The 23334-nt window shown below is 40.9% G+C and overlaps 2 protein-coding genes across 2 annotated transcripts; one reads left to right on the top strand and one right to left on the bottom strand.

Moving 5' to 3' along the window:
- Nucleotides 1-395: 395 nt before the first annotated feature.
- Nucleotides 396-6896, top strand: LOC139382405 (phosphoserine phosphatase-like). The gene is made up of 6 exons (XM_071126431.1): nucleotides 396-581; nucleotides 2851-2994; nucleotides 3177-3311; nucleotides 3537-3682; nucleotides 5646-5794; nucleotides 6303-6896. The coding sequence occupies exons 2-6, from the start codon at nucleotides 2855-2857 to the stop codon at nucleotides 6411-6413; spliced, it is 681 nt and encodes a 226-aa protein (XP_070982532.1). The 5' UTR covers nucleotides 396-581; nucleotides 2851-2854; the 3' UTR covers nucleotides 6414-6896.
- Nucleotides 6897-7519: 623 nt separating this feature from the next.
- LOC139382404 (protein NipSnap homolog 2-like) lies at nucleotides 7520-16010 on the bottom strand. The gene is made up of 10 exons (XM_071126430.1): nucleotides 15689-16010; nucleotides 13509-13648; nucleotides 13246-13291; nucleotides 12140-12234; nucleotides 10715-10785; nucleotides 10278-10418; nucleotides 9940-9971; nucleotides 8868-8962; nucleotides 8599-8682; nucleotides 7520-8498 (listed from the first exon to the last, which is right to left on the bottom strand). The coding sequence occupies exons 1-10, from the start codon at nucleotides 15832-15834 to the stop codon at nucleotides 8434-8436; spliced, it is 915 nt and encodes a 304-aa protein (XP_070982531.1). The 5' UTR covers nucleotides 15835-16010; the 3' UTR covers nucleotides 7520-8433.
- Between the last annotated feature and the right edge of the window lie 7324 nt (nucleotides 16011-23334).

Raw genomic sequence — 23334 nt, 5'->3', positions numbered from 1 at the left:
TGTTTGTTCACGAGATTCAATTTGGAGCTGAACGGGACATAATACAAATCTGTTCAAACTGAGCTGTTTATAAATGTATGTGATTTATAAATCAATTACAAAGTACACTCACTGCGCCTTTCTAAGCTCTACCATCATGAGCAACAACTTTGTATTGCACATGTGTAAAATGAAATGCTATGAGTATGAACATAAAAAGCAAATGTAGATGTAAAAAGAGATATGTCATTGGTCACACTGTCAAAAAGACAATGCAATTGGAGGAGCTATACCGATCGTGGCATTAGGCCACCACTGCGTAGTGGGTAAACTAACGTTACGTAAAAGGAAACAGTAGTGGGCGGTCTCACGTACCGGCTTTCATTTGATTCGCGCAGCTTTCTCTTCCTCACCAGTGAACCTATTGAATGCATCTGGGAAGTCGGACAATGCTGAAACCGGGGACAGTGCTATATCAACCAAGAACATTTCACACAAAATTGTTTTCTTATTGAATAAATTAGACTTACCTTGCAGGTCCAGCACATGCCAAAAAATACATGAAGAGTACCATTTAACACCATCAAGGACACTTTGTACAGGTAATGCAGATTCATAAATTGTCCTTAAATTGATACATTATGTAACGCATTGCATGATTTCAAATGAACTCTATTGTTTTGCTCTGTGATGCCAACCGTGCACAAATGTATTGCAGTGAAAACGCAATCTGGCAATGGCATTCATTACCTTTTGCGCGCATGCAATTCATTTTTCTCGAGGAGAGTGTTACACAACAATTCAATTGCGGGATAGTTTTCTCCAAGGGCAGGGTGCTGTTGTGCTCTTTGTTTCTACTGCCAGCGCCACTGCCAGTTCAATTCCCCGAGCTGACAAGGTACAAATATGTCGTTCTGCCCCTGTTCCTAGGCCTTCATTGAAAATAAGAATTTATTCTTAACTGACTTGCCTTAAATAAAGGTTAAAAAAAATAATTAAAATACGAATTGTATTTTTACAATACGAATTGTAATTCGTAACATATACGAAATAGATTATGGACATCCACAAATTAATACATACCATACAAAACAACATAGGGGGAGACAGATTTATGTTTACTAAGTCCAGGTTGAAATGTTAGCTAAATATCAAAGAAAGTGTAATTGATTTAGGCATTCAATAATATATATTTTCAGTATCAACCATTGTTATTGCATGCATATTAGTATGCATATAGCACCGAGAGTAGCAGCAGGGTAAAAAAAAAAAAAGTGGGGGCTGGGGGGGACAATGCAAACAGTCCGGGTAGCAATTTGATTAGCTGTTCAGGAATCTTATGGCTTGGGGGTAGAAGCTGTTAAGAAGCCTTTTGGACCTAGACTTGGTGGTCTGGTACCGCTTGCCATGCGGTAACAGAGAGAACAGTCTATGGCTAGGTTGGCTGGAGTCTTTGACAATTTTTAGAGCCTTCCTCTGACACCGCCTGGTATAGAGGTCTTGGATGGCAGGAAGCTTGGCCCCAGTGATGCACTGGGCCGTACACACTACTCTTTGTAGTGCCTTGCGGTCGGAGGCCGAGCAATTGCCATACCAGGCGGTGATGCAACCATGCTCTTGATGGTGCAGCTGTAGAACTTTTTGAGGATCTGAGGACCCATGCCAAATCTTTTCAGTCTCCTGAGGGGGAATAGGCATTGTCGTGCCCTCTTCACAACGGTCTTGGTCTGTTTGGACCATGATAGTTTGTTGGTAATGTGGACACCAAGGAACTTGAACCTCTAAACCTGATCCACTACAGCCCCATCGATGAGAATGGGGGCGTGCTCGGTCCTCCTTTTCCTGTAGTCCACAATCATCTCCTTTGTCTTGGTCACGTTGAGTGAGAGGTTGTTATCCTGGCACCACACCGCCAGATCTCTGACCTCCTCCCTACAGGCTGTCTCATCGTTGACGGTGTTGTGTCATCTGCAAACTTAAATGATGGTGTTGGAATCGTGCTTTGCCATGCAGTCATGGGTCAACAGGGAGTACAAGAGGGGACTGAGCACGCACCCCTGAGGGGCCTCCGTGTTGAGGATCAGCGTGGCAGATGTGTTGTTACCTACCCGTACCACCTGGAGGGCGGCCCGTCAGGAAGTCCAGGATCCAGTTGCAGAGGGAGGTGTTTAGTCCCAGGGTCCTTAGCTTAGTGATGAGCTTTGAGGGCACTATGGGGTTGAATGCTGAGCTGTAGTCAATGAATAGCATTCTCACGTAGGTGTTCCTTTTGTCCAGGTGGGAAAGGGGCAGTGTGGAGTGCAGTAGAAATTGCATCATCTGTGGTTCTGTTGGAGTGGTATGCAAATTGGAGTGGGTCTAGGGTTTCTGGGATAATGGTGTTGATGTGAGCCATGACCAGCCTTTCAAAACACTTCATGGCTACAGACGTGAGGGTAGTCATTTAGGCAGGTTGCCTTGGTGTTCTTGGGCACAGGGACTATGGTGGTCTGCTTGAAACATGTTGGTATTACAGACTCGGTCAGGGACAGGTTGGTCAGCGCATTCTCTGAGTACACGTCCTGGTAATCCGTCTGGCCCTGTGGCCTTGTGAATGTTGACCTGTTTAAAGGTCTTACTCACATCGGCTATGGAGAGCGTGATTACACAGTCGTCCGGAACAGCTGATGCTCTCATGCATGCTTCGTGCATGCTCAAGTAGTTAAGGCTTTGCTTTCCCTTCTCATGACCTCTGTAACTGTCTACTATTGACAAATTGAATTACTTGTTATCTAATGCACTTTCAATGTACTGTCCTGTTCAAATAGAAATTACCACTGTCAGTTAAACAATCAATTATGTTTTTGTCTCTCCTGCATGCTTTTGTTTCAGCATAATGACAACTTTATCACAGACAAAGGAAATCTTCCGGAGAGCAGACGCTGTGTGCTTTGATGTTGACAGCACTATTATCAGAGAAGAAGGCATTGATGAGCTAGCCAAATTCTGCGGGGTTGGAGATGCTGTCACAGAAATGTATGCTGTGTAGCAATTCTTAATGATTTTAAGATGAAAAGCATGAGCTTTCTTCTCTCGTTTATCTAGGCCCATCTACATTCCCCTGTACATTTCTCTGTGCCATAATTTTCTACATGTTATGTTCTAAATGTTTCATTCTCAACATATTTGTTGGGTACATTGAGTTTCTCTCATTTCAGGACTTGCAAGGCCATGGGGGGGTCAGTGACTTTTAAAACCGCTCTGACAGAGCGCCTGTCAATCATCCGATGCTCGAGGGAACAAGTGAACAAACTGATAACTGACCACCCTCCCCAGTTGACGACAGGTATTAAGTAAGTGGTTGCTGATTTCAATTGCTCAATTTTTTTCCACTCAACACTATTTAGTTATTAGCAGAGGCTATTGTAATTTTATTGTCATTCGCACATAAAATGGTTGAACTTCCAGTAGTCTCTTCAAGCTGGGTGTCTAACCTCAAGTTGCACAATTGCCTATGAAACATGTACTAATTTCTGCATGTTGTAGAATAAATGGACACAATTCCATCCATTGTCCAGGGAGCTTGTTGATACTCTGCACCAGCGCAACGTGAAGGTGTTCCTGGTCACTGGCGGTTTCCGCTGTATTGTGGAGCATGTTGCCACTCAACTCAGCATTCCCCTCCATCACGTGTATGCCAACCGCCTCAAGTTCTACTTCAATGGTAAGAGCAGATCAGAGCAGCATCAGAATCACCTCACACTGTTGCAGGGATGAACTGTAGTTGATTACTGTATGATCATTAATGTTTGAATATTATGGGTTATTTTGGTTTGACGACTTGAAGCAAAAACAGGTGGCCATCTTCTCACTCCAGTATCGCTGTACATTTGGTATTGGCACTGACCCTGCATATATAATTATAGTTTTCTTTATTATATACAGTACCAGTCAAAGGTTTGGACACACCTACTCATTCAAGGGTTTTTCTTTATTTTATATTTTCTACATTGTAGAATAATAGTGAAGACATCAAAACTATGAAATAACACATATGGAATTATGTAGTAACCAAAAATGTGCGAAACAAATCAAAATATATTTGAGGTTCTACAAAGTAGCCACCCTTTGCCTTGATGACAGCTTTGCACACTCTTGGCATTCTCTCAACCAGCTTCACCTGGAATGCTTTTCCAACCATCTTAAAGGAGTTCCCACATATGCTGAGCACTTGTTGGCTGCTTTTCCTTCACTCTGCGGTCCAACTAATCCCAAACCATCTCAATTGGGTTGAGGTCGGGTGATTGTGGAGGCCAGGTCATCTGATACAGCACTCCATCACTCTCCCTATTGGTCAAATAGCCCTTACACAGCCTGGAGGTGTGTTGTGTCATTGTGCTGTTGAAAAACAAATGATAATTATTCTAAGCGCAAATCAGATGGGATGGTGTATCGCTGCAGAATGCTGGGTAGCCATGCTGGTTAAGTATGCCTTGAATTCGAAATAAATCACAGTCAGTGAAACCAGCAAAGCACCCACACACCGTCACACCTCCTCCATGCTTCACAGTGGGAACCACACATGCAGAGATCATCCGTTCACCTACTCTGCGTCTCACAAAGACACGCTGTTGAAACCATCAATCTCAAATTTGGACTCATCAGACCAAAGGACAGATTTACGCCAGTCTAATGTCCATTGCTTGTGGCTTTTGGCCCAAGCAAGTCTCTTCTTTTTATTGGTGTCCTTTAGTAGTGGTTTCTTGGCAATTTGACCATGAAGGCCTGATTCACACAGTCTCCTCTGAACAGTTGATGTTGAGATGTGTCTATTACTTGAACTCTGAAGCATTTATTTGGACTGCAATTTCTGAGGCAGGTATCTCTAATGAACTTATCCTCTGCAGCAGAGGTAACTCTGGGTCTTCCTTTCCTGTGGTGGTCCTCGTGAGAGCCAGTTTCATCATAGTGCTTGATGGTTTTTGCGACTGTACTTGTAGAAACTTTCAAAGTTCTTGACATTTTCCATATTGACTGACCTTCATGTCTTAAAGTAATTATGGACTGTTGTTTCTCTTTGCTTATTTGAGCTGTTCTTGCCATAAAATGGACTTGGGTCTTTTACCAAATAGGGCTATCTTCTGTATACCACCCCTACATTGTCACAACACAACTGATTGGCTCAAATCCATTAAGAAGGAAATAAATTCCACAAATAACTTTTAGCAAGGCACACCTGTTAATTGAAATTCATTCCAAGTGTCTACCTCATGAAACTGGTTGAGAGAATGCCAAGAGTGTGCAAAACTGTCATCAAGGCAAACTTTGAATAATCTAAAATGATAAAATATATTTTAATGTTTAACACTTTTTGGGTTATGTGTTGTGTTATTTCAGTGTCTTCACTATTATTCTACAATGTAGAAATTTTGAAAAATAAAGAAAAACCCTTGAATGAGTAGGTGCCCAAAATTTTAACTGGTCTGTATATTTTTTATTTGCATTAGTTATACTATTTTGATATTGATTACTGCACTGTTGGGTAGCGCTTGCAAGTGAAGCATTTTACTGTACTTAATAAAACTTGAACTGAACTTCAAAGGGCTGGTTTCATCCAAGCAAGCAGTAGATTGGCCTCTACAGGGAGGAATTCTTTACTAATTCAAACCATAATATTTTCCTCCTAGGTGAGTATGCTGGCTTTGACGAGACCCAGCCCACATCTGAGAGTAATGGGAAGGGGAAGGTGATCAGCATGCTCAAGGAGAAGCACGGCTTCAAGAACGTGGTGATGATTGGCGATGGAGCCACAGACCTGGAGGCCTGTCCCCCTGCAGTAAGTGTTTTGTCAATACACTTAAAGACAGGTGACAAGCTAGTATTTAAAGCTGCTATTTATGTAATCTCCGGCTTTCTGTCATAGAATACTTCATTATCCATCTTGAGAAGGAAATGTGTATATTTGTCTCTGCTCCCAACACTCCTAGACACCACAGAAACACACATACAACACATTTTAGGGGGAGCAGTGTTAACAGCAAAGCAGAGCAGTGCCTGTGGAGGAGTTAATTATTGCCTTTTTCAAAGACACAATTACAGGGGTGTATTCACTAGGAACCAAATAGAAGCAAACGGAATGAACCGGGGAGGAACCTACCTGAATTTGTCCAATAGAAACTCAAGTTTGCATTGCAAAACGTTTTGCTATGGTCTGCGTCTAATGAATACACCCCAGTACCAGATTGTCAGGTGTTAAAGGCAGCTATAATGTAAAGTAACACTGGAATAATGGACACTGGTTGCCTTTTAAGCAATTTTCCTCAGCACACTGTTTTGTTTTTCAGAATGCATTCATTGGATTTGGTGGAAATGTGGTCAGGCAGCAAGTAAAGGAGAAAAGTTTGTGGTACGTCACAAGTTTTGGAGAGCTGCTAAAAGAACTGGAGAAGATTTAACAAAGAAATACCATACAAACCTGAAACCTCTTACAACTAGTGTTACTAATGCTAACATCAGTGTTTTATTTTCACCTACTGGTGTGCCTTTTATGGTTTTATCCAATGCACACTTTTTTTCTTCCAGTCAATAATTTAAAAAAATGTTTTAATTAAAATGTTTCCACAACAATAGTGTCTTCTTGGGTTTGACCCTTACATTTTCTACTAGAGAATATAATTCAGGTTAACCAAATGTTATTCTTTTTGGAGGGATTGGAGTCAATTCCATTTCAATTCAGCATTTGTTTAATTCCGGAATAATTGAATTGACCCCAATCCTGGATGTTTTAAACTGCACTTTTGTGGTTTTGTCCTCATTTCAATGCTTTAGTGGTCAGGAAAATAGAACTACTGCATTGTACAATATGTGCCATCAAATGTGCATTTATAGATGTTTTAATTTTGCTATTGACACTAATAATAGTAAAAGTGTAAAATGCAGTTCTGAGTGTGCGTGGTCATTTAATTGCTTGTTTTCTTTGTCAGACTCATGGTACCATCCACTAAACAATGACAAACACATCCATATTGTACTGGCTAGCACACAGTCTGGCAACAAAGGGAAGCAGTTTCCAGTTACGTTTCTCTTTGAATAACTTTGTGCTGACAATTCTTGCCACCTTTCATAAATACCCTGTAAATCAGGGAATAAAAACTAGTATGAGGCATGCTACTATCAACCCTTAAACATCTTTTAAAATCATAACGAGTAGCAGCATGACTCCACAATTAAACTTTCATTTCAGTACATTGGTAATTGTACCTGGGCACAATTCTTCCATGATAATATTAGACTTGTGGTTTAACGCAGAACAGATTATTCATTATGCCTAACCAAAAACATGTTAAATCTGATCAAACTGGGCAATATCTTCTCCACAAGGCTAAAACAAGCCATGTGCACTAAACCAGTACAACAACACATCAAGCTTATTGCAGATGGGAACGAAATAGGGAGAGAATGCCCACGATTGCAATCAATACATGCGCTTGAAAAAAATTCACAAGACATTTAGGGTTAAAATAGGCAATGGGCTTTAGCTCTGTATTCATCATACCAGTTCTCAAATAAATCCAAGTTTATTTTTCACGTACACAGATTAGCAGATGTTAAAGTAGGTGCAGTGAAATGCTTGTTTCTAGCTCCAGCAGTGCAGTAAATGTCTAACAGTACAATACACAAATTATCCCAAGAAGAAATAATCCCGCTCAGTGCCTTCACTTCAAAGTTACATAATTGACCATTAAGTAGATATTCTCTGTTGACAAAATACAGTAACAATGCACTTGCCATTTGGACTGTCTTTCTAGCACTCTGTTTTAATCAGTAACAGCATTTCTTAGATCAGATTTCATCCAAAAGTGTAATTTTGCAATGCAACAATGTGATTCATATATTTACATTAAATAAACAAAATAACCGCTAAATCACACATTGTGCATCTATAGTGATTTTTTTTGTCAAGTCGAGCCCCAGTTGCCCAATTCTTATTCACTGCAAACAGAACACACTGCTAGGCTAGCCTTCTTTCCAAAGCAGCACTTTGGTTGGTTCTAAAATATATATACATACTAGATCAGCTGTGGCCAAGTGACCAGTGTTAATATGACCCAGTATGTTGGACATCAGTTCTCCACCCAACCACTATCAGGAGGTTTCAATACGCTGATTTTGCAGTGTTGAGCCCTGTGCCAGTGCCTTAGAGTTCTTCCAATTATAGAAAGAGTATTTTAGGCAACAGTTTCCAGATGGGATACGATATTTTAACCTCCTGTGTCTCAGTGATGTTTTTTGAGTACCAAATATTGCTTGCGGGTACAAAGTCAGAAATTAGTCAAGTAAAAGACAAAGCAAATCAGAGGGGGGTTGGTTGGCAACATTAACTAGAGATTGAGACCACGGCAGTGAGATTTTTTACTTTGTTACATTTAAAAACAGGTGAGGTTTGGCATTCGGCCTTCTGTGTTCTCTCATAGGTTACTGCAGCGGGGAAGCCTTCATTGGGATCATGATTCTGGAGTCCATGTGCTGAATGAGAGGAACTGAAACAGAGATACATGATCAGATGAGAGTTCATATTATTTTTCATTTAAAAAGTGTGCACACTATGTGAAAGTACACTTCATAACTGCTTTTGCTGACCTGTATAATACACAACCTCATCCCAACCCTCATGTTGCCAAGCTGCGTTCCTTGTGGCTTCTCTGGCCTCAAGGTCTTTGTAAGCTGAAATCAACAATGAAACACTGTATTATAAAATTAATGTTAGTCTTCTTTTAGAAAAAGAATAACACCTTTGTATATAAGATGTACTAGGCTTTTAGGCTGAGAGGCTACAAGAATGTTAGATCTGTGTGAATGAACGAGGGTAAAGGAGAGAGGAGCGATACAGCTGGTCTGCCTGGCCTCACCCCAGAGGTGGTGCACCATGTAGAGGTTTCCGATCTGGGAGAAGAACCCTCCGACAGCCTCACTATTGTGCTGGCGGTAGCCAATAGCTCTGGCCCTTGGGAAAACATGCCAATCACAGCATCAGTCACAGCACTTCCCCACAACCAATGCTTCATCTTCACATTTGCTCAATGCCACCCCATGCAGATTATAATTTTTATATCTATTTAACCTTACTTTATACAAGTATTCAATTAAGAACATATTCTTATTTGTCATGATGACCTGTCAAAGAGGCGAGCACAGCAGCCATATACAATTATAATGGGCTACTGTGCATGTGGTGTCTCTGTTTGGACACTCATTTGACTACTCATACGGTTTGATTGAACTTGCTTGAAAACTAACATTCCAGTTTGGCAGAACCAGTTGGCTATGCAGACAGTTGGATTGGACGTACTCATGCATTGAGACTGCAAACTGTATGGTGTGGGGTTGGAGACATTTCACTATTGGCTCTGAAGCAGTCCCATTAGTCATCGTATATACAATCATATCAATACCAATCATGTACAGTAATTTTAATTAGCCAAATCATACTGACTTAATTCATGTTGTTTTAACAATGTGGCATTACTTTTTTTTTAAATTACATTTTCCCCAATTAGAATTGATAACTCTGATCAATTACTGAATCAAATAAATCAGAGGGAGTACGCACAATCACAAATTAAACGTATTTTGGCAGACAAGTTTGAATAATTCAGGACAATTAATTAACATCGAAATATTGAATATTTGTCATAAACAAACAAATGTTTTCAACATAAACCTGAGAGAATGGAGTCATCCAGGCTCATAGGCTCCTGTTGAACGTAAACAACTAAATTCAATCTGAAAATAGCAAGGACAATAGTATAATCTCCCTTTAAGTCCTGAGCACTCTAGGATCTAACAGAGTATCAAAATAGTGTCTCTCTGGAATAGCTTTAATTAAGGAGAAAGTGGGGAAGAAAGTGTTAACAAGAAAAATAAAACTATATGCTGAAAGTAAAGATGATGAGTAGTTCAAATGTCATCAGATTGCCTTACCAGTAATTACCCCACTCAATCATGGTGCCAGGCTGGAAAAAGGAAACATGAGAAAAAAGGTTTTGTATTTTACAGGAATATCAAAGTGTGTGACACAATTTCCTCCACGATTCAAAATTAATCATAAAGTCCCTTTCACCTGGATTGCAATATAGGCCTACATTTATGAGCATAATGTTTCCATAGAGCATACACAAACTCTCCAAAGTTTATGTCAACAATTGCCCACCTTTTGCATTATCTCATGGTGATTCATATTTGTTCAGAAATATAGCACCATCCTAAACTAAACCCCTAGTAGTACTATGGTTAATGAGGTTCAGTCACTAAGTACTCACTCTGAGCTGGTAGGACCTGAGCTCGTAGATGTTGGGTCCCTTCCTGGGGATGGGCTCATTCCAGAAGCTGAACTCCAGGAGCAGTTGGTTCCTACGAGACAACAGCATCTTTCCTCTCTCCTCCCGGTACTTCATGAACTCCTATGGATGAACGTCAATCTGGGTGTCAACCTCATATCAATAAGCACATATGTCTATCTAGAGAGGGGTTCTTTAGCTGTAGATTATAAGCCAGGGGTTATAGTAGGGCTGGAGCAAAAGCCAGCACACCCAGTAGCTCTTCAGAAGGAAGGTTGGCCACCCAGTATATGAGTTAATGTGACAGGCAACATCAGACAATACTAGCATATGAAGCTATATTCTAGAATACTATATTCAAAGTGAAGGCTTCTAGATGCTGCCGGGGAGGAATTGACAGTCATGCAACAGTTTGTTACCTTGTTCTGCCTAAGTTTGCTCATGACCTCAGTCAGAGCTGGGTATCCTCCTCTATACCGCCACATATGGACTGGAAAAACACACAACAGCAATTACTTTGCAAAGCAATAATAAGCATACTCAGAGACATATCCATAATCCTTCTGATAAGTGTAAGGGCATTATTTCAGCAATGCAAAACCAACAGCCAGGTAACTACGGACAACATGTGTAGACATGACATGGGTAGGCTAGGGTTAGGCAACACTGGTCCTGGAAAGGTCTGCAGGTGCTGAGCAATTAGTGCTTTTTGAGGTCGCTTTGGTTTCGGTTCGACTATAAAAACTATAATCACAGTTTTCAATTATAAAGGTTGATTGCTGTAACACAGAATAAAACAATTAATACAAGTCCCATGATGGTTGTGACTGCCCATTACTTCTTATTACTTAATAACCATTAATTGATAAGCAGGTAGTCACTGCCCATTACTTTACTTGAATACATTATTTCAGTTGTTGTGTATATTACATTTGTTTTATTTGATTACTTTATTATTTAATTCCAAGTCAACATCTCATCTCTATAGAGCTGCTGCCTATGCTTTCTGACAAAATCATTATTTTGTAGTTCTTCAAAGTAAATAAGGCATACTTTTATGACTGCTGAATACCAACTATTAATCACTTATATCATGTATTTTGAGGTAACAGCTGCTCTCTATATCAACTCACGTTTGCACATTCTTCTCATCTGTAGCAGGTGTAAAAGAAACACAGACCGGCCAAGTATATGCACAATGGATTATGGTCATTGTAGGTAATTACCACGTTTTATGTGCTAAACTATGTAGAATATTGGCCTGTTGGAAACTACAACTCCCTACTACGTCGCACAGTTCAGGCTGGATTTGATTTAACTCTAGAGAACCTGTGCAATGTGCGCATTGAGCTCACACAAAAAAGCTAATGAAATGGTATTCAAATAATTGAACCAACATTCGTCAATTAGTTGCACAGGGGGCTGCTGAGGGGAGAATTGCTCATAATAATGGCTGGAAAGGAGCAATTGGAATGGCATTAAACACCTGTACATCATGTGTTTGATACCATTCCACATATTCTGCTCCAGTCATTAACACGAGTCCGTTCTCCCCAATTAAGGTGCCACCAACTTCCTGTGATTAGTTGTTTAAAAAACAATAACCAACATTTCGGTTAATCGCTCAGCACTATTTGCAGGCTTTGTTATTATTGCCAGGTGGGTGTAACGCCGACTTAATTGAATCATCATATCACTACGAAAATGTGCGAGACTGGTTCAATGAAGGCCATTTCTCCTGAACTAAGGTTGCATATCCCTACAGGTGTGCCAATTCCAGAGAATGTGCAGTTAAACTAGACTAGAAAGTGGAGGAGTGTGTACTCTGCTGCCAGCATTCTTACCAGCCTGGTCCTGCTCTCCATACCAGGTGTTCCAGGTACCCACCAGCTCACATGGATAGTACTTATCATTATGGATAGATGGCAGGGTCTCCTCACTGTCAAGGGAAAACAATAACAAACACATTCTACCAGGGAGCCCAGCGGTTAAGAGCGTTGGGCCAGTAACCGAAAGGTCGGTGGTTCGAATCCCTGAGCCAGCAAGCTGGGAAAAATCTGCCGTTCAGCCTTTGACCAAGACAGTTAACAACCACTGCCCCCCGGGTGCTGACGACATGCAAGTCGATTAAGGCAGCCCCCCGCACCTCTGATTCAGAGGGGTTGGGTTAAATGCCGAAGACAGATTTTGGTTGAATGCCTTCAGTTGTGCAACTGACTAGGTTCCCCTTATAATAATTGTTTGATATATAATATAAAAAAATGTGACTTATGACTATAACAGATTAACTGTTATTATTGATGCCTGGATGCAATAATTTGATGTTAGCACAGACACCACTGCAGCTTTCTTGTCAGGTTTCTCTTAGGACTTCAACATACACTTCCCAGCTAAATAGAATGCTCTATAACAATCCCCACCCCAAATGTTTAAAATATGCATTTTGGCGGTGTCTTCTGTGTCTAAACCAGTTGTGCAGATTATACGATAAGTAAAAGGTTATTATTATTTAGTCATCTTAAGTATAAGCATAGATAAATTATTCTACACACTGTTGCCATGCCAGTGAGTCAATTGCATCACAGGAATAAAACTGAAAACATTTTGGCTAAACCCTGCCCTTACAGAAAAACCACATGAATTTCACGTGATCTTATGTGACGTTAATTTGATACCATGTGGCAACATGTGTTCCAAAGACACGTTTTCACGTCATGTGATTTTCCACACATGAAAGCATGTGTTTTTTTCTGTAAGGGTGCACAACCCACTAGTGACACCAGCTGTGCAGTCATAATATCCCAGCTACTACTACCGTTTACCTTATATCTCACACATACTCAACAACCAAATTAAACAACCATTTGCGACAGTACTACCCTCAGTATGGCTACTACTTGAGCAGCTTCAGGTATAAAGGCCTAGACTGAACAAGGTCCATTTTACTTACCAAAGCTGGTTGTAGGCATCCAGGCACTCTGGTTTCACGTTATGGACTGTAACAGAACAAGCTCTATTAGACATAGTGCCCTCTGTGTTGGAAGGGGTTAAATTGGTCACACTTTACATTACAGTCAAGGTCTGGAAGTACAGTGAAACAAGTATTGTAATTACACATTTCTACATTATACTTATGGTTATTACACTGCACTCAAAACTCTGAAATATAAAAAAGTAATTAAAGTGAACAAGTTACAGTAAAGCACAACTTACACTGGATTTTGTAGAGGTTGCTTTCCTCATTCTTGGTAAGCAAGTGGGAGTGGGCATCCTTTCTGGGATCAACTTTACGCACAAATAGCGACTTGAACCAGCTGTCTTCACGACTCCTATGGTTTGACGCTGACAACCCCCTGGAGAAAAAATACAGATGGTAGTGTTAATACACATGTGAACGGAGACATCTTATGAAGTTACTGACTCATCTATTCCTGTAGCAAAGGATTGCACTGCTGAGTAGTGAGTTGAAGTCAGATCTGCCCATGCATGTATTCCACATTTCTCCACAGGTGAATGACAGCAAGGTCTATCTAAGAATAATAACAGTAACACATGATGTTGATACCCAAGCTGACTACACACAATGTTTGAGAAAATGGACAGTAGTTTCCTACATGCAGTACTATTTCTTGCATGTCTCTGGCTGTTTCCAAAGTAAACAACAAGCATTGACAGTTACAGCTTGCCACAGACTACCACTGCTGCACATACAGTACACACGTGCAATCATGGTGCTTATGAACTAAAAATTCTTAAAATAAAAACGATGCATCATTGACTAGTTGACATAAGGTAAAGAAATGCTGATGTAGTAACAGTCAATTAATGTCATGCAAAATACAGTAAGCTACACTATATATACACACACAAATGTGGATAACCCTTCAAATTAGTGGATTCGGCTATTTCAGCCACACCAGTTGCTGACAGGTGTATAAAATCTAGCACACAGCCATGCAATCTCCATACACAAACATTGGCAGTAAAATGGCCTTACTGAAGAGCTCAGTGACTTTCAACCTGGTACCGTCATAGGATGCCACCTTTCCAACAAGTGAGTTTGTCAAATTTATGTCCTACTAGACCTGCCCCGGTCAACCTTTAAGTGCTGTTATTGTGAAATGGAAACTTCTATGAGCAACGCCGGCACACAAGCTCACAGAACGGGACTGCTGAGTGCTGAAGTGTGTAGCATGTAAAAATCATCTGCGCTCAGTTGCAAATTGCATCTGGAAGCAACTTCAGCACAAGAACTGTTCCTTTGGGTGATTCATGAAATGGGTTTCCATGGCCGAGCAGCCACACACAAGCCTAAGATCACCATGCACAATGCCAAGCGTGTAAAGTTTTTGCCGCCACTGGACTCTGTAGCAGTGGAAACGCGTTCTCTCGAGTGATGAATCATGCTTCACCATCTGGTAGTCCAACGGACAAATCTGGGTTTGGCAGATGCCAGGAGAACACTATCTGCCCCAATGCATAGTGTGAACTGTAAAGTTTGGTGGAGGATAAATAATGGTCTGGGGCTGTTTTTCATGGTTCAGGCTAGGCCCCTTAGTTCCAGTGAAGGGAAATCTTAACGCTACAGCATACACTGACATTCTAGATGATTCTGTGCTTCCAACTTTGTGGCAACAGTTTGAGGAAGATCCTTTCCTGTTTCAGCATGACAATGCCCCTGTGCATAAAGCGAGGTCCATACAGAAACCGTTTGTCAAGATCGTTGTGGAAGAACTGCACAGAGCCCTGATATCAACCCCATCGTACCCCTATGGGATGAATTGGAACGCCGACTGCAAGCCAGGCCTAAACGGCCAACATCAGTCCCAGCCCTCATTAATTATCTTGTGGCTGAATTGAAGCAAGTCCCAGCAGCAACGTTCCAACATCTAGTGGAAAGCCTTCCCAGAAGAGTGGAGGCTGTTATAGCTGCAAAGGGGGGACCAACTCCATATTAATGCCCATGATTTTGGAATGAGATTTTCGATGAGCAGGTGTACACATACTTTTGGTCATGTAGTGTATATCCACAACAGTAGCCCTACCTTTATAATAATGACCTTGAGCATGTGTGATAATAATTCACTGTTAGACAGACACGTACACTAGTAACTGGGTATGCCGTGCATTAACTTCAAGAATGTAACCATTTTAGAATAGCTCAAATTAGAAGGTGCACTAATTAGTAGCTTATCAAATAGACGACAGGCCAATAGTTGACTGGCTAGCTATTTATGCTAGCTTGCTAGCAGTCATTTGTTCAGGTTCACTCCTGCAGCACTTGCAGCATAAACGAGTCAGTGGAAGCCTTTATTCTCCAAAATCGTCAATGGAACAAAAGTCAGAACCCAAACGCTTTAAATCCTAAACGTAAAAAGTAATAATAGTCACACCTGGATAAAACGACGGTCTGTCCTGTTGACTGGGCCGTGTTTTTTGCCTGACTCAGGCCATTGCCAAATCTCTGAAGGACTCGCGTCGCCATCTTCCATTGATCACGCTGGAGCGTGTTCATTACGCCGAATCGGTTGCAAAACATTTTTTAAACGGAAGCAAACGGAACAAATGGGCGGGACCTAGCTGAATTTGTCCAATAGAAGCTCTCGTTTTGTTCTGTTTGCTTCCGTTTGGTTCTTAAACGATAAACGGTTTCCGTAATGAATACACCTCCTTCTTATGCTAAAACACTATTATTACTTTGTCTACAATGTAGCCACCAGGTGGTAGTAAAACACAAACAAATGAATGGTGTGACCAGGGGAGGACCACCAGTCCTCGGTACTATGTTACTGTTTTTACATACACACTTTAAAAGGAGACTGGTGTGTGTGTTCCTCTTCTTTGTAGACTTTATTTCTTTCTTTTTTGCTTGACTGAATATATCTACTGTATTTTCTATGATTGGGGATAAATGGAAGACTTTTTTCATGCATTCTAAAATCTTTGATGATGTGCCAGTTCTAAATTCCCCGGCCTCCAGGACAGTCTACATCAGGTGACTGGGATGATATACTCTTTTTTTATGTACTCTTCCAGCTGACGCTTGACTGACCTTCATGTCTTAAAGTAATGATGGACTGTCGTTTCTCTTTGCTTATTTGAGCTGTTCTTGCCATAATATGGACTTGGTCTTTACCAAATAAGGCTACCTTCTGTATACCACCCCTACATTGTCACAACACAACTGATCGACTCAAACGCATTAACAAGGAAAGAAATTCCACAAATGTACTTCATTGGAAATTCATTCCAAGTGACTACCTCATGAAGCTGGTTGAAAGAATGCCAAGAGTGTGCAAAACTGTCATCGAGGCAAAGGGTGGCTACTTTGAAGAATCTCAAATACTTTTTTGGTTACTACACGATTCCATATGTGTAATTTCATAGTTTTGATGTCTTCACTATTATTCTACAATGTAGAAAATAGCAAAAATACAGAAAAACCCTTGAATGAGTAGGTGTGTCCAAACTTTTGACGGGCACTGTATACACACTACATGACCAAATCACCTGCTCATCAAACATCAAACAGACCATGGAAACCCATTTCATGAACCTCCCGACGAACAGTTCTTGTGCTGCAGAGGTAGTTTGAAACTCGGTACTGAGTGCTGCAACCGAGGACAGACGATTTTTAAGCACTACGCACTGTCCCGTTCTGTGAGATTGTGTGGCCTACCACTTGGCGGCTGAGCCGTTGTTGCTCCTAGACGTTTCCACTTAACAATGAGAGCACTTAAAGTTGATCTAGCAGGGCAGAAATTTGAAGAACTGACTTGTTGGAAAGGTGGCATTCTATGACAGTGCCACGTCATAGGATCACTGAGCTCTTCAGTAAGGGTCATTCTACTGCCAATGTTTGTCTATGGAGATTGCATGGCTGTGTGCTCTATTTTATACACCTGTCATCAACGGGTGTGGCTGAAATAGCCGAATCCACTCATTTGTAGTGGTGTCCACATACTTCTGGACATGTAGTGTGTACAGTGCCTTCGGAAAGTATTCAGACTCCGATACTTTTTCCACATTTTGTTATGTTACAGTCTTTTCCTCATCAATAGTGGAGCAGGTTGAGAGCTTCAAGTTCCTTGGTGTCCACATCACCAACAAACTAGAATGGTCCAAATACACCAAGGCAGTCGTGAAGAGGGCACGACAAAGCCTATTCCCCCTCAGGAAGCTAAAAAGATTTGGCATGGGTCCTCACATCCTCAGAAGATTCTACAGCTGCAGCATCGAGAGCATCCTCACTGGTACGGCAATTGCTCGGCCTCTGACCGCAAGGCACTACAGAGGGTAGTGCGTATTGCCCAGTACATCACTGGGGCTAAGCTGCCTGCCATTCAGGACCTCTACACCAGGCGGTGTCAGAGGAAGGCCCTAAAAATTGTCAAAGACCCCAGCCACACCAGTCATAGACTGTTCTCTCTGCTACCGCATGGCAAGCGGTACCGGAGTGCCAAGTCTAGGACAAAAAGGTTTCTCAACAGTTTTTACCCCCAAGCGACTATTTGCATTGTGTGACCCCCCCCCCCCCAACCCCTCTTTTACACTGCTACTACTCTCTGTTTATCATATATGCATAGCCACTTTAACTATACATTCATGCACAAACTACCTCAATTGGGCCGACCAACCAGTGCCCCCGCACAGTGGCTAACCGGGCTATCTGCATTGTGTCCCGCCACCCACCAACCCCTCTTTTCTGCTTCTGCTACTCTCTGTTCATCATATATGCATAGTCACTTTAACCATATCTACATGTACATACTACTTCAATCAGCCCGACTAACTGGTGTCTGTATGTAGCCTCGCAACTGTATATAGCCTCTCTACTATTATTTTCCACTGTTGTTTTTACTGTTGTTTTTATTTCTTTACTTACCTTACTTGTTCACCCAGTACCTTTTTTGCACTGTTGGTTAGAGCCTGTAAGTAAGCATTTCAATGTAAGGTCTACCTGTTGTATTCGACACACGTGACAAATAAACTTGATTTGATTTGAATCTACACCCAATACCCCATAATGACAAAGCCAAAATAGGTTTTTAGAAATGTTTGCAAAAACAGAAATACCTTATTTACATAAGTATTCAGACAATTTGCTATGAGACTCAAAATTGAGCTCAAGTGCATCCTGTTTCCATTGATCATCCTTGAGATGTTTCTGCAACTTGACTGCAGTCCACCTGTGTTAAATTCAATTGATTGGACATGATTTGGAAAGGAACACACCTGTCTATATAAGGTCCCACAGTTGACAGTGGATGTCAGAGCAAAATTGTTTGTAGAGTTCCGAGACAGGATTGTGTCGAGACACAGATCTGGGGAAGGGTACCAAAATATTTATGCAGCATTGAAGGTCCCCAAGAACATACTGGCCTCCATCATTCTTAAATGGAAGAAGTTTGGAACCACCTAGAGCTGGTCACCCGGCCAAACTGAGCAATCGGGGAAGAAGGGCCATGGTCAGAGAGGTGACAAAGATCCCAATGGTCACTCTGATAGAGCTCCAGAGTTCCTCTGTGGCGAAGGAAGAAACTTCCAGAAGGACAACCATCTCTGCAGTACTCCACCAATTCGGCCATTATGGTAAAGTGGTCAGACAGAAACCACTCCTCAGTAAAAGGCTCATGACAGCCCACTTGGACTTTGCCAAAAGGCACCTCAAGAATCTCAGACCATGAGAAATAAGATGCTCTGGTCTGATGAAACCAAGATTGAACTCTTTGGCCTAAATGCCAAGCGTCACGTATGGAGGAAACTTGGCACCATCCCTACTGTGAAGCATTGTGGTCATAGCATCATGCTGAGAGAATGTTTTTCAGAGGCAGTGATTTAGAAACTAGTCAGGATCGAGGGAAAGATGAACGGAGTGAAGTACAGAGAGATCCTTGATGAAAACCTGCTCCAGAGTGCTCAGGACCTCAGTCTGGGGCGAAGGTTCACCTTCCAACAGGACAACGACCTTAAGCACACAGCCAAGATAATGCAGGAGTAGCCTAGGGACAAGTCTCTGAATGTCCTTGAGTGGCCCAGCCAGAGCCCGGAATTGAACCAGATCTAACATCTCTGGAGAGACCTGAAAATAGCTGTGCAGCAACGCTCCCCATCCAACCTTACAGCGCTTGAGGGGATCTGCAGAGAAGAATGGGAGAAACTCCGCAAATACAGGTGCGCCAGGCTTGTCGCATCATACCCAAGAAGACTTGAGGCTGTAATCACTGCCAAAGGTGCTTCAACTAAGCACTGAGTAAAGGGTCTGAAAACTTATCTCAATGTGATATTTCAGTTTTTTTATTTGTAATACATTTGCAAATATTTTTTGTTATTCTGGTGTATTGTGTGTGGATTGTAGATTGATGTCGCCTATAGCTAAATCCCCCACTGGATAAGGCTTTGGTTGTATTTTCTGTGCGTCCATTTCCGCCTAGCCCAACCAACACTTTTACCTGTGCAGACGTGTGTGCTGGAACATTGTTAATATGGGAGGCAACCTGTCTGCCTAGGGATACTACGTTTGTCCCAGTCGAGTTTTTAGGAAATATGCCTTCTCTTCTTCAACTGTGTAGTGAACAGTTTAGACTCCTGAGCATTAAAAAAATATATGTAATAATTCTTTATTTTGGTTCTTTCAAACGAGTCTCCACCTTTTTATGGTCAGTTGGTGTGTGAAATTAACTGAAGGAATGGGAGGTGTTCAAGTCCAGGCTTTCTGGCGATTGTAATTCTTGGCACATAGTACCAACGGCCTCAATCACGGTTTCTCAAAAAGCCTGGGAACAGCTAGGCCTAGGCTACCTCTTTCCCTGAGTGGAATATGTTTTCAGTATCCAGAGTGACACGCTCTCAATGCAGTAAAAATAACACAAAAATAACACAAAAATACACATTATTTAATTTGAATAAAAATGATTGCAGTTTGTATTTCTTCTTCCATTCATTTTATGGTGGATAGTAATGATCTAATATCACCTTTTTAAATATCTATTGTTTTGGGCGGCTGTGGGAGACATGCAAAACAGACCCTGTAGTCTGACTGTGAACTCTGTTAGGAAACTGGATCAGAAGATAGCTTCTTCTCCCACGTTGTGGTAACTTTGAGGAACTGCAGTGATGGACTTTCAAGTTCACTCTAGCCTTGGTACTGGCAGTAAATCTTAGCTGATGGTTGTGTTTTACAAATCTCACAACTGTACGCCACAAATGATGGAGAAATCTTATCAGTATGATTCAGCTTTACAATGCCAAGAGGAAATTAGTAATGAATTGTTAAGACTGTTTACAGAAAACGGAAAGTGAGATGGTGTCATGGTCATGTAAACATTCAGCACACATTTAAAAAAATGTTTCAGAGTATTTTACCTTCCCAAAACACTAAACAGCTTTAAAATTGAGATGTAGAGGGTGTTAGATGCATTTCTGCTTATGGTTTTCATTCTCTCTCAGAGAGAGAATGCATGTCTGTTATTCTGTTCTTTGATGGTTTTTGGAGTGTCTTGTGAGTAAGATCAGGGATATTGGCCTTCACTTCCTTGATAGGAAACCGTTTTTCCCCTTTGTTGCATGTCTTGTGTTCAAATGTTGACTTGTATAGAATGGAGTAATGACTGTATACTGCACAAATCAAAGGGGAAGGTGCTGAGACAAAAATGTGTGAGTGAAAGTAGTTCACTCCTTATTTAGTTTTATGTTACATGTATACCTATGCTGGTTTGAAAAATGTAATTTCTGCAGCAATTTTATCATTATGCCATTGTTTTGTTTTAGGGCTGTTTTTTTGTATTAATCTCATGATGCATAGACATATGTGGTGAATTACAATAATCAGTACTGTACATAAAAAAAATACTGGTTTCTGTAAACTGCTGCCATCGTCTTTCTGGATGTGCCTTGAAATAAACGGAGCTAAATCCATGTTCTCTTGTTGATGGGGTCTTGTAGTAATACTTCATATGGATATCACCACAGGAGTCCATTGCAAAATGTAGACTAGGGAGGTGAATTAAAATGTTCCCAGAACCTATTGCTATATGTACATTAGGCCTATCCCTATAGAGAATCCCAATGTTAGCATCTCAAGTTTATGGGCTTAAGCTGAAACGCTGAAAGCCATTATGCTCTCTGAAATGTGACAGAACATTATGGAAAATTCATCTGACTGTGTCCCTGACAGCAATATAGCCAATAATACTGGTTTGGAAGGTGATCTTTATAAAAGCGTTAATGAAAGTCAACCCACTTTCTCGCTTATTCAAAATTGCTTTCACAAATTACATAGACTTATATCTTGGTTAGGCAGCAGCATTCAGCAGCACACAAACTAAGTCCAAAACTGGCCATTCCACTGCATTATTGGATTATAACAGAATTAAAAACCCAGGCCTGGCAGTAGATACACATTCCTGATGAGTTTCCTTTCCTCTGTGAGGAGATGCAGAGAGAACCTTACACTGAGATGAGGTACATTCAGTCAGACATGCTGCATTCTGGGAAACCATATTTTTGTTTGGTTGGTATCTACAGTACATATTTTTCTGGAGGTGATGGTTGAAAAGCCTTGTTCCAATTTGTGTAGATAAGGGTAAATAAAGGGGGACAGATTGGAGTGGGTATGGCATGGGTGGTGGAAAAGTATGGATGGATGAACCAGATTAATTCATCATATGAAGAAAGACAGAAAAAGGAGGGCCAGGAGAAGAAGGAGAAGATTTTGTGTTCTCTGATTTAGAAGAATGCTTATCATTCCTGGAATTCAGCATGACTCTTTAGAGGGATTTGTTTTTAATCCAGAGATATGCATTATAAGTGAATGCATCAAAAGGCAGACTTTTTGTCCAGAGCTGCCTCAGTTGAGACAAAATATGTAAATGTCTGGACGTAAACAGAAGATTGGGCTGATTGGCTAACATATTGCTAACATTTGCCTGGGACCTAAGTTTAGGCGTTCTTTTAAGCACTTGTGGTCGTTCATCTTGTATTCAAACATTTGCAAACAGTAAATGTCTGTCGGATCAATAATTTACAATGTTATTGCAGTTGCCTTGTTCTGTACTTGAAGACACTACCCAGACAGAAATATGTGACCTTGCAGCAGCTTTCATGTTACAAGGGCACCAGAGTGGTTTACTACAAATCTATACATACAGTGGGGCAAAAAAGTATTTAGTCAGCCACCAATTGTGCAAGTTCTCCCTCTTAAAAAGATGAGAGAGGCCTGTAATTTTCATCATAGGTACACTTCAACTATGACAGACAAAATTAGAAAAAAAATCCAGAAAATCACATTGTAGGATTTTTTATGAATTTATTTGCAAATTATGGTAGAAAATAAGTATTGACAGATATATACAGATATACAGATTATGATAGAAAACACTCATACTCAAAACACAAATATTGTCTGTGAGTATAACAGAACTGATATTGCAGGCGAAACCCTGAGGAAAATCAAACCAGGAAGTGGCTTCTATTTTGAAAACTCCATGTTCCATAGCCTGCCTTTGCTCCATTTAAAGGGATATCAGGCCTAGGTGTCAACAGTCTTTAGACATAGTTTCAGATTTTTATTTTGAAAAATGAGCGAGAAAGATAACATCGTGTCATTGTATGGCTGGGTGCCAGCAGCGTTTCGCTTGGCGCAACAGAGTTTGGGCAGCCATTGCCTTTCCCTCTCCTACTGAAAAGGACAAGTTGCGGTTGATATATTATCGATTATAGATTTTAAAAACAACCTGAGGATTGATTATAAAAAACGTTTGACATGTTTCTGTGGACATTACGGATACTATTTGGAATTTGTCTGCGTTGTCGTGACCGCTCTTTCCTGTGGATTTCTGAACATATCGCGCCAAACAAACGGAGGTATTTTGGATATAAAAATAATCTTTATAGAACAAAAGGAACATTTATTGTGTAACTGGGAGTCTCGTGAGTGAAAACATCTGAAGATCATCAAAGGTAAACAATTAACTTGATAGCTTTTCTGATTTTCGTGACTAATCTACTTGATGCTAGGTGTACATAATGTTTTGTCGAG

This window comes from Oncorhynchus clarkii, chromosome 24 (assembly GCF_045791955.1).
Source record: "Oncorhynchus clarkii lewisi isolate Uvic-CL-2024 chromosome 24, UVic_Ocla_1.0, whole genome shotgun sequence".
Taxonomy (NCBI): Eukaryota; Metazoa; Chordata; class Actinopteri; order Salmoniformes; family Salmonidae; genus Oncorhynchus; species Oncorhynchus clarkii.
This window is presented reverse-complemented; position numbering and strand designations above follow the sequence as displayed.

Coding starts and splice junctions, on each gene's coding strand:
- LOC139382404 (XM_071126430.1), bottom strand. CDS start 15,834: ATGTTTTGCAACCGATTCGGCGTAATGAACACGCTCCAGCGTGATCAA. Junction 10,786..12,139: donor TGGAGAGCAGGACCAGGCTG/GTAAGAATGCTG, acceptor GTGTTTTTCCAG/TCCATATGTGGCGGTATAGA. Junction 8,963..9,939: donor ATTGAGTGGGGTAATTACTG/GTAAGGCAATCT, acceptor TGTTTTCCCAAG/GGCCAGAGCTATTGGCTACC.
- LOC139382405 (XM_071126431.1), top strand. CDS start 2,855: ATGACAACTTTATCACAGACAAAGGAAATCTTCCGGAGAGCAGACGCT. Junction 3,683..5,645: donor CCTCAAGTTCTACTTCAATG/GTAAGAGCAGAT, acceptor TTTTCCTCCTAG/GTGAGTATGCTGGCTTTGAC. Junction 5,795..6,302: donor TGGAGGCCTGTCCCCCTGCA/GTAAGTGTTTTG, acceptor TTTGTTTTTCAG/AATGCATTCATTGGATTTGG.